This window comes from Lichenostomus cassidix, chromosome 1, assembly GCF_008360975.1.
Source record: "Lichenostomus cassidix isolate B80296 chromosome 1, HeHo_3.0, whole genome shotgun sequence".
NCBI lineage: Eukaryota > Metazoa > Chordata > Aves > Passeriformes > Meliphagidae > Lichenostomus > Lichenostomus cassidix.
The window spans coordinates 85,994,929-86,011,826 of record NC_139479.1 but is presented as its reverse complement, the minus strand read 5'-3'; the positions used below and the strand labels follow the sequence as shown (position 1 = coordinate 86,011,826).

At 45.6% G+C, this 16,898-nt stretch overlaps 1 protein-coding gene across 2 annotated transcripts in view; it reads right to left on the bottom strand.

Moving 5' to 3' along the window:
• Positions 1-4,912: 4,912 nt before the first annotated feature.
• Positions 4,913-16,898, bottom strand: part of LOC146445098 (C-type lectin domain family 4 member E-like) — a 14,666-nt gene continuing 2,680 nt past the window's right edge. The window contains exons 3-6 of one of the 2 annotated variants that reach the window (XM_085067337.1): positions 10,074-10,166; positions 8,873-9,024; positions 8,514-8,644; positions 4,913-5,114 (exon numbers count right to left, since the gene is read on the bottom strand). In XM_085067337.1, coding sequence (XP_084923463.1) covers positions 5,072-5,114; positions 8,514-8,644; positions 8,873-9,024; positions 10,074-10,166 — 419 coding nt within the window. In that variant the 3' untranslated portion in view covers positions 4,913-5,071. Of the gene's footprint in view, positions 5,115-7,666; positions 8,241-8,513; positions 8,645-8,872; positions 9,025-10,073; positions 10,167-16,898 lie in introns of those variants that run through there. The other variant, XM_085067328.1, reaches the window with a different exon arrangement.

Here is a 16,898-nt window from a genome sequence, read left to right as displayed (position 1 = left end):
GTGGCTTTGGTGGTAAAGTTGTTCAAAGTTGAAAAAACCCACCGTGGAAGTCTCTAGTCTGTGGTGTGGCCTCATAGATATCAATCATAGTGCCAAGGGAGAGCACATTAGGCCAAATATCAGTCACAATTAAAGAGGCTGTGCAGGCTCCATTCTTCTTGGTAAGTGGTCCCAAAACCTAACTGTAGCAGGGGAGTGAAGAGGCATTTCTGTATTTATGGCTTGTCTGTATTTTACTGGGGGTTTTTGGTGGGGTGTTTTTATGTGGTCGTGTATGTGGAAAATGTCAAAATGTGTCATGTCCCAGGAAAGTCTTTGCATAAAGCTTTGCATTCTTAGTCCACAAAGTATATTGATAAGATTTTCATTTAGGAATTAATCTCTTTCCGTGTTTCCAGTATAATTATATCTGAGACACCTTTGAAGTGGCTTGATATTAAAAACTGAGTATCATCAACTTGCAGCAACAGCACACATGGGGTCACCAAAGACAAGTGGACCCCTTGCCAGCATCCCAGGATCTCCGTGTGATTCAGTAAAACACAGTTACATCTAGATTAATTAATCATTTCTGAGGCCATGCAAAGGGGTTTACCTGTGGTGATTCTCCTCTTTCTTCACACTTAAAAGTTCTTTCTAAATGGGCTACCTTTTTTCACCTGAATGCTGAATTGGAGGGAACTGACATCTCTGCCTGGTGCTGAGCCATCTGTCAGTAGTGGCCCCCTGGGCTAAGCTGGCCACAAGAAAGTCATCCTGACAGTACCAGCTGCTGATGTACACCACATTGGTGACCCAGAGAGTCTGCTTCCTGTCTGCAACAAGATGATGAATGTAATTGCCAGGCCAGCAGCCATCCCAGCAACTTTTCCAAGGCCAGAAAGGATGGTGGCAGATGTCCAGATATCTCATGGCAAGTATAATAACTAGGACATTTTGTCTTTATCTCTTATGGGTATTTGTAAGGGAAATACACAAGGCAGTAATGTTATCACAAGACCACACAGATCCTCAAATCAGCAGATTAATTCCACCATGTTCAAGAAGACTTCTTGAGAGAGTAAGAATCTTCTGTGAATGTCAAGAGCTTGTATGTAAAAGTAACATATTCTGCTGCTAAATTTGAGACTGTAAAACACAGTGAAGGGAGACAGACTGGCCACCAAATGCCATGTGTACCATGTCGTGTTGATCTTGTTACTGTGGGAGTGAATTTATGCTAATTGCAGCAGAAAGAAGGGAAACACAGCTAGCTGGTTTAGACAGGGCAGAGGAGATTTTGAAACTTGAGTTAAGGCTTGTAACAGACACACAGGCAGCCTACTATATAGTAAGACCTTGATGTTAGCAGGCTTAGGATCACTTCCATCAGTGGGGAGGTGATAGGGGGAAGAGTTGGTTGTAAGCAGCATTTTGCTTCTGTCATTTAAGAAATGCGCTGTTTAAAGACAATACACGAGGCCAGTGGAACTGAAGTTTGTTGTGGATCATAAGGAGGCTCCTAAAGGCCAAGTCTCAGCATTATTTTCAATTATCTTTGTTCAAGCATTGCACTTTTCTCAGTAGGATTGGCAGGTACTTTCACCTCTCCTTGACTGCAGCACTAGAGGTGTTTTCTACCACTTGAATTGATAAATTCATCAGCTGCCCATGCCACCACTCAATAATTCTCAGCTCTAGCAGCTTGACTCACATGGTGCATCTGCTGTCTGTCAAGTAGAACTGATTCAGGAGAGGCTGGCTCAGGTGTAAACACTGGCACAGGTTGCCCAGAGCCAGAGGTGGTAGATGCCCCATCCCTGGAAACATTCAAGATCAGATTAGATGGGACTCTGAGCAACTTGACCTGATCAAGGTGTCCTTGCTCAATGCAGGGGAGTCAGACTAGATGACATTGAAGGTCCCTTTCAACCCAAACCATTCCATGATTCCACAAAAAATGGGTGCTATTTTGCCATGCTGCATTTGCTCCTCCCAAGCATGTCTTTATGTCAGAAAGATTTCATTAATCAGTCATTACATCTGGCCTTGTACAGCTCTGAATCTAACAGAGAGATTCTAATCTGTCAGTGGCTCTGCAACAATTGTGTTGAACTTACATATCAGTTGCTTCTGGATTAATTTACGTGGCTCCTTCTCTTAAGGTAACAGACACAGCAGATCCTCTGCACAGTTCCAGGCAGCATTGTCCACCAGAGGCCACACTGGTGCAACCCAACATGTAAAACACTTCCAGCTTCTGTCAGACCTGCTGAAACAGGTGGAGTGTAGCACCATTCCAAAGATGTGAATGGCTCTGTATTCCCCCTGCACTATTTTGGAGCTATAAGGAACCACTTCAGCCTGTTAAATTGTCACTGAAGGAAAAAGAACCAAAGATAGCAAAATCCTATGAAAAGCTACTGGAACAAGACTTTTAAATCTGGTTATGGTTGTCAGCAATACTGAGGAACTCACAGAAGATACTAAGGAGTATAGTAAGTTTGTCTGTCTTTTCTGAAAAAAAAAAAAAAAGAGATTTTTTACAAACAGCATGAAAAAGCAAAATTGGAAGAGAAATGAGAGAAATTATGACAGTCACAGTGAAGAAGTAGCAGTGGCCATCAGTGGCAAGTTTTACCTAAAGCTGAAGTGAACTGTGGAATAATATTCAATAATAAAGAGCTGCTTTGCTAAAACAAGCTGGCAAGAATCTGCCTTCTCAAAAAACAACAACATAAAATAAATCCCAGTTCACGTTTTGGTTTGTGGTAAAACAGATGCTGTCAGAGCACAGTGGAGGCAGCTGCTCCCCAAGGATTGAGTGGCCAGGAGCCAGCAGGACAGCTGGGGACCAACCACAACACCTGAGTGAGGCAAGCAGGGCACACCTGGCACAAAATCCAGGGCCCAGATTGCTAGACAAGTCTTCAGGGATGAGGCAGGTCTGAGGTCAAGCACAGAAATCAGTCCTTGGGTCAGGGTTGAGTCCAGTGATGGTAATCAAGGTCAGACATAGCCCAGTGGTGGCCAAGCAGGCCCACCATGATGAGGCACATCTGAAATCAAGTGAGGAAGTCAGACCATGGATCTGCAGGCAAATTAAGCTTGCAACAGATTTACAAATTTATTATTTTAATCCAGGGAAGCTCTTTTCCTCATTTTCTGCAACCACTGGATCCCTACCCTGGATTATCTTTCTGTTGACTTTGAGTCTCCAACACTGTGTATGTGTGCCAACTCACAGGATCCCAAAAGAAACATGAGTCAGTCCTGCTCTGTCTCCTAGTAGCACACTTCAGCAGGAGAGCCAGGGCTGCAGGAAAAGGTTTTGAAGCATCCTCAGAAAATGTGTTTGTTTTGAGTCGTTTGTGATCTCAGCACAGTGCAAGGGTCATTGGTCTGGGAAGTGTTCCAGTTGGGGATGTAATAATAAACCACAGCCTTTGGGCACTACCAAAGATGACTTCTGATCACTGAAAATTGTTCTTTTTCTTTTTTTTCCTTTTCCTTTTCCTTTTCCTTTTCCTTTTCCTTTTCCTTTTCCTTTTCCTTTTCCTTTTCCTTTTCCTTTTTTTTCCTTTTCCTTTTTTTAAATTTCCCCCGAATAATACATTTAAGCCAGTCTTTCAGTTTTGTGGTGCAATACTTCATTCAGTAGCAACTAGGGTTAATTGACAGTACAAACATCAACTGTGCAGAGTCTCCAGGCAGGGACCCTGCATTTCGTGCTGAGAGAAGAGAGTCTTATGCATTGTAAGTATGCAGAGGTATTTTAAATATGCATATTTATAAGCATGGAGAGCTGATAAGATGACCTCATAATAATTGATATTTTTTATCAATCTTGTTTTGAACAACTCTAACAGCTGGAAAAAAAAAGTAGGGATCAAGCCTGTGAGCACAGCCCTGCCCTTTGGGATGAATAGCACTTATATAAGTACTTGATTTTTAGTTTTGTGTCAATATTAGAAAGATGAGCTTGTTGAATAATCTGATGGTGTTAAAGGGCTACTTTAGTTCTTCTGCAGGCATTTAGAATTTTTGGGGTAGCTACACTTAAAAAAAAAAAAAAGCCCTGTAAAAAGATCAGTAACTGAATTCAATAGAAGATTTTGTTAAGGATACAGATAGAATAATTCTAAAGTTCCATACATGTATTTTGCACTGTGTTGCTTATGATTCACAGTTGCAAGAAGCCTTTGGATGGAAAGCCGTCACTGAGATATTTTCTGAACGCCAAAATATGCCTGAGCTCCCAGATGATGATGACTCAAAAATGAATCTGCAGACAGAAACCTTTTCTTATCTGGTCAGGAGGAATTTGACTCCTTTCTTTAAGGCCTGGGGATATCCAGTCTGAGAGAACCCTTGCCAGCAGCTGGCTGTTTCTTTCCCCAGCTGGTCAGATGATCCCATGAAGCAATGCATCTTCTAAGCGGCTTTTGACTCATGAAAATGTGATTGTCTGTCATAAAGCCAGGGCTCTGCAGTAGTTTGAAATGGTGTCTGAATGGTGGGGTGTTGTAATGAATCTGAGAAGCTCCTCTGCGTTGTGCATGTGATAGAAGAGTTTGTTCTTGGCTTCCCCACCCAAGTCTGCCTTTTTCCAGGTGGGTCCCACTACTTCCTTTCCCAACAGGAGTCATTTTAACCACAGAAGGGGAAACATTGGCTGTCTTATTACCAATGAAAGAAAGCAACCCCTTCCCATTTTTTACTTCCTCTGTTTCCTTATCTCCAAAATGTTCTCTCTAAATAATCAAATCAATGTCCTGTTCTTAAATGCTACACTGAATTTCTCTATGTTAAAACATGGACTATCACACAAGCCAATTTTTATGGTATATTTCAAGATCTTGAGCCAAGCAATTTCTGGTCTCATGACTGTGTTTTCTTTTTCTAGTGAATGTTACAGAATTCTTACCTTGCTGTAAGGTCATTGATGCACCACAAGGGGTGGGACTGCAGTGACAGTCAGAGGCTCTCTGCATCTCCTCCTGATCATATGAATGTAGATCACAGTGCAACTGAGAGAGTGGCAGGTGACTTGCTGTGAGCAGGAGATGGTGCTGAAGTGCTGGACCTCATATCAGCTGAGGCATTCACAGGAAAACAGCAGATTGTCCAAAAGCCTGTCGAGATAAATGATTTCTAAGTAAGCATCAGAATGTGAAAAAGCTTACTCAAGCATGTAAACTGATCGCATATAAAATAAAAATCTCATAACCTTGTAAAAGGTAGAGACATAAAAGCTAAAGTCACAGGATTTGTCTCCAGCAATGTAGGATAAACAATGGATAACCAGCACAAATGGGACCACTGAATTGGGAGTTGTGGATCTCTTGGATAACAAGAACCTTGCAAGACCAGCAATACCTGGGTTATTACTAATACTTTACACAAAACTGCTTAGGAAATGGTTTCAGAAATGCCAAATTTTAAAAGACAGAGTAAATGTGTGTCCAGTGTCAGAACTCCTTTGAATGCCATGTCTCTCTTTTATTTTCCCAAACAACATTGTATGCTCTTCATCTGTCCAGCAAGAAAAGGTAAAAGGAAACAAAATTTAAAAGGAAAAAAAAAAGGGATTATAGAGGAAAACAGGATAAGAGACAACAGGAGTGCAAAGAAAATAAAGAAGTGGAGAAATAAATGTAAGGGAACTTGAAAGAATCTGAGGTGGGAAAAAACCAGAAAAAGAGAAAGAGTAGGGCGGTAATTCTCTGCTTTATCTAAAAAAATGAACAGACACCCTTGGAGTAAAATTTTATAGAAAAGTCCTTATAAAAAGATAGTGGCTGTCATGAAAAGCACGTACATTTCACTTTATTTCTTCACTTGGCTGGGCAAGGATCATTATTTATTAGAGGAAGTCAGGTGAATCCTATAAAGGAAGACTCAGCTGCCAGAGCTAAACAAACAGAGCAGCATGCTCAGTGTACAGATGTAATTAATAAGTCTGACCATAAGAATCAACACTGGATGTCCTTCCAACATGGCTCTAATGATGTTTTTCCAGCTGAAGGCAGCATCTCAAAGACTGGGCATCATGAGCTTTCTGGAGAAAAACCAGAAGCTAGCTTAAGTTGGAATCATAACAGAATTTTGTTGCTGCAGTCAGAGTGCCCACCCTCTGTGGTGTGTGTATTCTCAGAAGTGAATGTCACTGGGGCTCCTTTCCTCAGATCTGAGTTCCTTTCCAAGGCAAAAGTTAGTGTGCCAAGGAGTGCTGAGTGTCCAGGTCTTGTTCTGAGAGGCAGCTGGGATGTGTCCAGGATGTCCACCTGAGAACAAGGACTGCAGGTGTCATCGAGAAGAATGGTATTCTGACAAACTTTTTGTCCTTCTCACCCAGCCTCTGGGTTCAGTATGCAGGATTGTCCTCCTGAAGCTTTCTGAAAGTGCTGTACTGCACCACATCTTCACCTCTGCCTTGTGCTATGACATCTGCTGCCTCCTGAATCAAGACAGACTTGAGAGGTAAAGACTGATTCCTGTATGTTGGAGACAGGCACCTCCTTCAGCCAAATCTGTATTTGGGGACAGAAGAGGGGATCAGGAACCTCCCTTCAGCAATTCTGCAGGCAAACCCAGCATTATCTCCCAAGATCCCTATTTTGTCATGACCTCTCAAAAAAACCATTGTTTTCCAAATTTGGGGCCTGGAGACTGTTTCTAGCAAGTTCCATTTTCTTGCAAACCAATCCCCTGGTGTGGGTTTTGCTCTGCCCCATACTACCTTCCAGGAGCCAGAACTGCAGCTGCCCCTAAAACCTCTTGTAAAACATTGGTCACTCTCTGTGTTTCTTATCTGCCTCTTTTTCTTCCTCAAAACCCTGTTGCCGTAATTTCCAGAACTGAGTTGGGGGAAATAAAAAAGAGAAGTCCATTGCAATGTTTGGTTTTGTTGTAATGTTGGACAAGACAAAATCGTTTTCTCCACTGTGAAAGCATCTAGCAATGTTAGAAACTAGGAAGCCAACACTTTGCAACAGCCAAGCTTTTGGTCCAATGGCTAAACTAGAAACCTGGCAAATACATTTCTTCAGGTAGAAGTGACAAAAATTTGTATTCTAATTTTTGATAAAAAAAAATCATGCAGAACTGATTTTTTGGGTTGTATTTTAGCCCCAAACTGGAAACTCCCAGCTTTTCAGAGTATGGATATAATTGATGAAAGGGAGGAACATACAGACAGGGGTTTTAGAAATTTTAGGGAAACAGAGCACTTCTGTGTATCTGATTTGCAGTGATGCCTCTGATAGGGGTCTTCTGCTCTTTTCTCACGTTGAAAATTTCTCCTTGAGGAACTCTGGCTTTTATCCTTCTTGTAATATTCATTTGCTTTCTCTCCCCTTCATTGCCATGCCTCATCCTGCCACACTTCTCAGCAGAATCCCCAAAATCCATCTCCTTTCTGCCACATCCTGGGCAAACAGTGGCTGGCACTGAATACTACACAGCCTGCTCTGTTGCTGCCCTCACATGTGATTCTCCAGAATGTTCAGAGCCTTCCTCACATGCTCAGCAGATGAACATTATGTTGTTCCTGCTCATGGCCAGTCCAGCACACTCACAGCAATATTCTCATCTACTGGTGCCCAACACACTGCAAAATTAGAACCTCTGTCCTGGGAGGCTGGGTTGTGGGAATCTGGGACATGTCACAGAAGACATCCTCATGGAAAGAGCAGAATTAACATTTATTAATTTTTTTAAACTTATCAACACAGAATGTTGTGAAGGAGAAGGAAACATTAAAGCCAGGAAAATTTTTTCCCTTCACAGGAGAGACAAGGGCACTCCACTGAATGCTCTTCTTTCAAATTCTGCTCCAGTGATTTGAAGGACCAGTATCCGTTCATGAAACAGCGATGGCCTTTTCCACATCATTGAGATACTGACTGGAGCAAGAATCAAGGAAAGCCCTGGACAATTAGGACCCTCATCTCTGAAGGAGGAGAGTGGAAAGGGTCACAGTTTGTCCTTGATATCAGCCTGGGTGATTTCATCCAGGACTGATCTCCAGCTTGTAAAGGGATGAAGTGGCACAGGCTGGGAATTGAGGTCCTTCAGAGCTTGGGTTTTATGTCCTTCCCCAGACAAGTTTGACTGCCAGTTCACAAATTCGATAGCAACTTGTGAAGCATAGGACATTATTCCAGTTCCTGTAAGTGTTGGGATCCCTCTTTCCCTTGACATGAATTGCAGCACATTTTTCTGCAAAGAGTAAATTGGGTTCCCCAGGCTTCCAGAACCTGTAAAAGAAAGTTCCTCTATCGAAAATGCACTAGCATGCATGACAGTGGATGTGGAGCCACCTCAAATAGTTGTGGAAGAGAAAGGGAAAGTTACTGTGACAGAAATCAGAAGCCATAGTTTTGACTAGAAAACTCGTTAAGTTTTCTGACTTGCACAGCAGTTGAAGACAGAAATCCCCCTCTGATAAATACCTGCCTTACACAATGTATTGGTCACTTGGACTGAGGGCATGAATTACAGGGCCCTCCTCAATCCACCAGGATACTCACGTCTCTGTATTTTCATATGGAGTTTGATCCACCCACTGCCACTGCCCATTTTTGGAAGCAGATAAGCCTATGTAGTATTTTGTTTCATAGGCGTTAGTAACTTTTTCTTTTGCCAAGTTGAAGAGGAACTCCTGGAAAAAAACACAATGTCCATGAGATGCAGGACTGTGCACAGGGAGGCATCAGGAGTCTCTGTGGGGTGAGGCTGGTGGCAGAGGAGACCTGCTGCTCTAGGATTGCATACAGGACATTCCCTGTCCCCTGCAGGACAAGGAGGGGCTCTGAGTCCCCTCCAGGGAAGGGACCCAGCACTGTGTCTCTGGCTGCTGGGTCTCTCTCTCTCAGCCCTGTGCACATACCTGCTCTGCCTTGCTGTTGATCACCACCAGCTGGGAGCCCATCCCAGTGCAGTTCTGCTCACTCTCAGCCCAGCTCATCGTATCAAGGGACACGAAATAGCAGCTTGCTTGAAAGAATCTCCAACCCTTCGGGCAGCACATCCAGCCTTCCACTGTGGGGGGAAAAATCCTGTTTTTGAACAAGATTCTGCTGTCCTTTATCTCTGTCAGTTCAGTGTATGGTCTCAGGTGTTAGGGGTGGGGTTTGAACCCCACCTTTGTTCTGGACAGAGGTAAATGCCTCTTCCATACTCCCTAAGTAAAGCTGTCAGCAGCCTGGCAGGCTCCAGTCACTAGGCCCTTGCCTGAAGGGCCTTTCCCTCTCTCAATCTGTCCTGCTATATCCATGCAACCTGTCTTTGCTGAGAGACCCCGTCTCTGCCTTGCCCTTCCTGAGGAAGCAAGATGGGGAGTAGTTGGCTTGTGCTTCTCTGGAAACCCTTCCATCAGAGCAGCGTGGTCCAAGCTCTCAACTCATGCATACTGAGCAACTTACAGCAAACTGCTCTGACAGCCTTGCTGCCACCCCAGGCAGTTCCTTACACAGCCAGGTTATCCAAGAGATACACCTTATAGCCAGAGATTCAATGGTGGATTAAAAAGCCTCAGACATGTTCTTGCAAAATGGGAGGTTGAACAGATCTCTGACCTGTGGCTGGGAACTTGCACTGCAGGCATTTCAGCACTCCACATTACATAACTTCATGAGTGATTGCAACTCAATCCAGCTATTCTGAACTACTTAACATCATCCTCTCTCCTCTCCCCTACACTGACCATGGTGCTTGTGTGAACAGGCAGTGAGCCAGCACAGGCAGTAGAGCTGGATTGAACCAGCCTGTATAAAAGCATGAAGCACTTTCATCTAGATCAGTAGACCACACTTGCATTTGAGGGTCTGTGTGAGGGGAAGAATAGAAATGTTGGTCAAATGCAGATATGGAATGACCCACGCTCTTCCACTGGCCTAGGACATGTTTTCATAGCATCCTAAGCAAAAATTTACAATACAGTGTCTTCTTCCCTCAATTCCCCACATTCCTTGCTTAAAACAATCCACTTGCGACTGACAATGACATTCCCAACCTCAAAGGTTAAGGGCAAACCACACAATTTTGGTGAAGTTCTTTGTGTTGCTTACGAGGCTCTCAGCATCACTCACTTCTGTCTGCAGAACTGCTGGGGACACAGTGCCACTCTGTAGAGTTCTGGAGGAGAGTCTTGTATTGGCCATAGCTTCCATCAAGTAAAGCCACTGAGAAGAGAGGAAAGAGAAGGAAAGAGAAGGAAAGAGCTACTGTCATCATTTCCACCTCATGCATGACCAACCTATACAATCTTCCACCTTCTGCTTCAGAGACACAACAGAGACTCTGTTATGTTAATAAGCCCTCAAATCTGGATTGAGCATGGAGGTAAGGAGAGCAAGTCACTTCTCCCACTACCAGTCACTCCTTCCCTCAGATGAGCTTCTCTCACCTCTGCTGCCTCAGAGACTCACTTCCCAGCTGACAAAGCTGGATAAGAAATTGTCTTGGATTGATGATATGATAATCCTTTATCCCCTATCGTTGGCTTATATGCCCAAGAAAGAAAAAAATGTGTAAAAATGTGTGGTCCTGTCTCTTTAACTGCACCCAGCCGCAGAGAGAAACGCGGGTTGTTTTGAAAACATTTTCCCCAAGCCTTGCTCCGGGGGAGGATTCGTCGCCCGGCAGAGACTGCGTGCTGGACGGGGGTCGGAGTGAGCTCTGTTCCCGTTTTTTTTCCCCATTTTTTCTTTTCCCTCGTTTGGACCCCTTCTCTTCGATCTGCTTTGCCACCCGGAGACCCAGGAGGGCCAGAGGACAGCAGAGCTCTCCAGGGAGCTCCACCCGGCCCCGGGGGGGCGGAGAGGGACTGCGTCTGAGAAAAGGACTTTTTAATCAGGTTGAATAACTCCTTTTCACCTTGGTTTTCCCCTTCCCCTGTGCCTTGCAGAGCACTCTGCGTGGTTTTGTCAAATAAATAGTTTTTTCTTCACTTCCATCTAAGAGGTTCTGTTGTGGGTGGGGGAGGGGGTGTCGGGGCCCTTCGCTCTCGGAGGAGAGAGTCTTATCATTAACCCGGGACATATTTGGCGCCCAACTTACGGGGCCTTGATTACTTGTTCTACACCTTTTGTGGGGTTAGAGAAAGTGAAGAAAAACCCTAATAATTGCATTCTGGTTTTAAACGCTTGGTATTGAATTACAGCCATCAGTAGTCACTATGCTGTTTGATGGGAGGTTGTTTGATGTAATACTGTCTGTTTGGCACATAGGTTTGTTTCCCTACCAACAGGTAGGGGCAATCCTGTCCCTAATGTATAATTTCCACCAATCAGGGACACGACTCCGGCTTGTTATAGTAATGTGTGTGATACTGACGATCTGTAAGAAGGTATGGGAAACAGTTAAAGATGTACATGCTCTGTTAGTTTCCTCCTCTAGTTTTAGTAACCTGTTTTGGAGTTTTGTTAGTAATATTACCCAACCTGGTAGAGAAGTAGAGGGTGAAGCTTCCTGGCTCCTCACCCATCTCTTTCCCTTTAAATCTGGTATATCAGCTTTTGAGAATATTCAGTTTCCCCTGGATGTTAAAGAGACCATTTTCCTGGTAGTACTGGTGCTTTACCTAGGAGTCTCCGTGTATATGATGTTCAGTGTTACCAGAATGAGGGCTGAGAAGTCCAGAGGGGCTGAGCAGGAGCAGGCACCTAATCCAGATGTGAGGAAATTTGAATGGTGTGGAGTATGGGAGGACATAGGTAAAACTTTAAAGAAATTCTCTGATCAAATAGACTGGGAATTTCCCCCTGGACAAATCCCGAGACCAGCTGAGGTGGGGAAGTATCTGAAAGAGAAGTGCAGAGACAACTGCAGTGCAATATGTTGGGCCCTGGCATATGCTTATCGTACACTGTCGGATATTATAGAACAGGAAGTAAGGGAGCCTAAGCCAATGGCAGTTGCTCCTATTACAAGGAGCAGGAAAGCCCAATTTAAGACTGATCGCCCAGATGACAGTGGGGAGGGACCCTCAAGGCCAGCAACTGAGTCAGAGGTCATTGTTGAATCCATGAATGTGAGAGACCTTCACAGCCTAAGAAAAGATTATGTCCAACGAGATGATGAATCTGTGATTAGTTGGTTAGTCCGTCTTTGGGATGCTGCAGGCGATGTTACACTTCTAGATGCTACTGAGGCAAGGCATTTAGGGACTGTGTCACGTGACCCAGATATCAACCAAACTATACGAGATGGGCCTGACTGCAGCAGCCTCTGGAGACGAGCTATCAGAGCTGCAGAGACAGATACCTACATCCCGACGATCTCTATTCGCAACAAACCCAGTGGAGAACCATAGAACAAGGGATTCAACGCTTGAGAGAAATGGCAGTGGTAGAAATTGTCTTCCCAGAGGACATAGCAAACCCAGATCCGATTATAGACCCAGATAGGATAGAATGTACACCTGTGATGTGGCGGAAACTCCTAAAGCTTGGGCCATCAGGGTATGCTTCTGCTTTAGCCATTATGAAGCAAGATGACGGGCATGAGACTGTGCGTGATATGACAAGGAAACTCCGTGCGTATGCAGATGTCGTGCATAGCCCAATGAATGCAAGAATCTCAGCTGTGGAAACAAATCTGCAGAAACTAGAAAATAAGATAGAGAAGAATCATGAGAAACTCAGTAAAGAGATTAAAGACAGCCTTCTCCAAATCTCAGCAGTACAGACCGGAGGTTCTGCTACCCCACGCAGACGCTCCTCAGCTATGAGAACTGGATATATCCCTCGACATGAGTTGTGGTATTTCCTGTGTGACAGTGGAGAAAACATGAACAGGTGGGATGGACAACCCACTGCTGTCCTGGCACGACGAGTGCGTGAATTGAAGGAGGGCAAGACTCAGAGAAGGAACTCCACCAGAAGGGAAGTAGCTCTACTCAATATGTCTGATTCCGTTGAAGGAACCTCTAACACAAATACCCACCATGGTTAGAGGGGCCCTGCCTCTAGCCAGGTAGAGGCCAGGGAAAACCGAATTTTTTTGGACAGTGTGGATTCGGTGGCCTGGCACATCAGAGCCACAAGAATACGAGGCTTTAGTTGACACTGGTGCACAATGCACGATAATCCCATCGCGACATGTGGGGACAGAACCTATTTCTATTTCTGGCGTTACAGGAGGATCACAAGACTTGACCCTCGTGAAAGCTGAGGTGAGCCTGACTGGAAGAGAGTGGAAAGAACATTCCATTGTGACTGGCCCAGAGGCTCCATGTATTTTGGGTATAGACTTCCTCCGAAATGGATATTTCAAAGACCCAAAGGGACTCAAGTGGGCATTTGGGATAGCTGCTGTGGAGACAGAGGGCATAAAACAATTGAACACCTTGCCTGGACTGTCAGAGAACCCATCTGCAGTAGGACTCCTGAAAGGAGAAGAGCAACAAGTACCAATTGCAACCTCGATTGTGCACCGCCGACAGTACCGGACAACTCGTGATGCCGTGATTCCCATCCACAAGATGATCCGTGAGCTGGAGAGCCAAGGGGTGGTCAGCAAGGCCCACTCATCCTTTAACAGCCCCATCTGGCCTGTGCGAAAATCTGAAGGAGAATGGAGATTGACTGTGGACTATCGTGCCTTGAATGAGGTGACTCCACCTCTGGGTGCTGCTGTGCCAGACATGCTGGAGCTCCAGTATGAGCTAGAGTCCAAGGCAGCAAAGTGGTATGCTACTATTGACATTGCAAATGCATTTTTCTCCATTCCTCTGGCAGCAGAGTGCAGACCTCAGTTTGCTTTCACCTGGAGGGGCGTGCAGTACACCTGGAACCGATTGCCCCAGGGGTGGAAACACAGTCCCACCATTTGTCATGGACTGATCCAGGCTGCACTGGAAAAGGGTGGGGCTCCAGAACAGTTGCAATACATTGATGACATCATTGTGTGGGGAGACACAGCAGAAGAAGTATTTGAGAAAGGAAAGGAAGTAATCCAGATTCTCCTGGAAGCCGGTTTCGCTATAAAAAAGAGCAAAGTCAAAGGGCCTGCCAAAGAGATCCAGTTCCTAGGAGTGAAGTGGCAAGATGGACGGCGTCAGATTCCTGCTGAGGTTATCAATAAAATCATCACAATGTCCCCCCCAACCAACAAGAAGGAGACGCAAGCTTTCCTAGGTGCCATAGGCTTTTGGAGAATGCACATCCCTGAGTACAGCCAGATCGTGAGTCCTCTCTATCTCATAACCCGCAAGAAGAACGATTTCCACTGGGGCCCTGAACAGCAGCAAGCCTTCACCCAGATCAAGCAGGAGATTGCTCATGCAGTAGCCCTTGGCCCAGTCAGGACAGGGCCAGTAGTAAAGAATGTGCTTTACTCTGCAGCTGGGAGCCATGGCCTGTCCTGGAGCCTTTGGCAGAAGGTGCCTGGTGAGACCCGAGGTCGACCACTGGGATTTTGGAGCCGAAGTTACAGAGGGTCTGAAGCCAACTACACCCCAACAGAGAAAGAAATCCTAGCAGCATATGAAGGAGTCCAAGCTGCCTCAGAGGTAATTGGCACAGAAGCACAACTCCTCCTGGCACCTCGACTACCGGTGCTGGGGTGGATGTTTAAAGCAGAGGTTCCCTCTACTCATCATGCCACCAATGGCACATGGAGCAAATGGATTGCCCTTATCACACAGCGCGCCCGTATGGGAAATCTGAATCGCCCTGGGATTTTGGAAATAATTACAAATTGGCCTGAAGGTGAAAATTTTAGTCTGACTGAGGAAGAGGAGCTGGAACAGGTGACCCGTGCAGAGGAAGCCCCACCATACAACCAACTGCCAGCAGATGAAACACGCTACGCTCTTTTCACTGATGGTTCCTGTCGTCTTGTAGGGACAAAACGAAAATGGAAAGCAGCTGTGTGGAGCCCCACACGACGGGTTGCAGAAGCTAGGGAAGAAGAGGGGGGATCGAGCCAATTCGCTGAGCTCAAAGCCGTTCAGTTAGCCCTGGACATTGCTGAAAGAGAGAAATGGCCAAAGCTCTACCTTTATACTGATTCATGGATGGTAGCCAATGCTCTGTGGGGTTGGCTGGAAAAGTGGAAGAAGGCTGGTTGGCAGCGTAGGGGAAAACCAATTTGGGCAGCTGAAGAGTGGAAAGACATCGCTAGTCGGGCAGAGAGACTACCTGTGAAGGTCCGCCATGTAGACGCCCATGTCCCCAAGAGTCGAGCTAATGAGGAACACCGAAACAACGAACAGGTAGATCAGGCTGCAAAGATAAAGGTGTCCCAGGTAGACTTGGATTGGCAACACAAGGGAGATTTATTCCTAGCTCGATGGGCCCATGATGCCTCAGGCCATCAGGGCAGAGATGCCACCTATAAGTGGGCACGAGACCGAGGGGTGGATCTAACCATGGACTGCATCTCTCAAGTTATCCATGACTGTGAAACATGTGCTGCCATCAAGCAAGCCAAGCGGGTGAAACCCCTGTGGTATGGTGGAAGGTGGTCAAAATATAAGTATGGAGAGGCCTGGCAGATTGATTACATCACACTGCCTCAAACCCGTCATGGCAAGCGCTATGTGCTCACAATGGTAGAAGCCACCACTGGGTGGCTGGAAACCTACCCTGTGCCTCATGCCACTGCTCGTAACACCATCCTGGGCCTTGAGAACCAAGTCCTGTGGAGGCATGGTACCCCTGAGAGAAGTGAGTCAGATAACGGAACTCATTTTAAAAATAGCCTCATAAACAACTGGGCTAGAGACCATGGCATTGAGTGGGTGTACCACATTCCCTATCATGCACCAGCCACTGGCAAAGTGGAACGGTATAATGGATTGTTAAAAACCACCCTAAAGGCATTGGGTGGGGGAACTTACAAGAATTGGGAGCGACATTTAGCAGAGGCCACCTGGTTAGTCAATACCCGAGGCTCCATCAACCGAGCAGGTCCTGCCCAATCTGAGCTTCTACATACAGTGGATGGAGATAAGGTCCCAGCAGTACATGCCAGAGGCTTGTTAGGGAAAACTGTCTGGATTGATTCTGCCTCACATAAAGACAAACCCATCCGTGGGGTTGTCTTTGCCCAGGGACCAGGGTGTACTTGGTGGATAATGCAGGAAGATGGAAAAACACAATGTGTCCCTCAGGGAAATTTAATTTTGGGTGAAGGCCACATGGAAGGTTGGGATGGCAACATACCACCGTTCACCGTTCGTGACATTATTTGTACATAGTTATGTGTATATATGTATATATGTATATATGTATGTGTGTATGTATGTATATAGGTGTATATATATATGTGTGTGTTTGAAGTTGGAAGATGTTAAGGTGGGCCTTAAGCCAATGCTATGGAATAAGGGGTGGAATGTCTTGGATTGATGATATGATAATCCTTTATCCCCTATCGTTGGCTTATATGCCCAAGAAAGAAAAAATGTGTAAAAATGTGTGGTCCTGTCTCTTTAACTGCACCCAGCCGCAGAGAGAAACGCGGGTTGTTTTGAAAACATTTTCTCCAAGCCTCGCTCCGGGGGAGGATTCGTCGCCCGGCAGAGACTGCGTGCTGGACGGGGGTCGGAGTGAGCTCTGTTCCCGTTTTTTCCATTCTTCTTCTTTTTCCTCGTTCGGACCCCTTCTCTTCGATCTGCTTTGCCACCCGGAGACCCAGGAGGGCCAGAGGACAGCAGAGCTCTCCGGGGAGCTCCACCCGGCCCCGGGTGGGGGGCGAGGAGGAGAGGGACTGCGTCTGAGAAAAGGACTTTTTAATCAGGTTGAATAACTGCCTTTCACCTTGTTTTTTCCCCTTCCCCTGTGCCTTGTAGGGCACTCTGCGTGGTTTTGTTAAATAAATAGTTTTTTCTTCACTTCCATCTAAGTGGTTCTGTTGTGGGTGGGGGTGGGGGTGTCGGGGCCCTTCGCTCTCGGAGGAGAGAGAGTCTT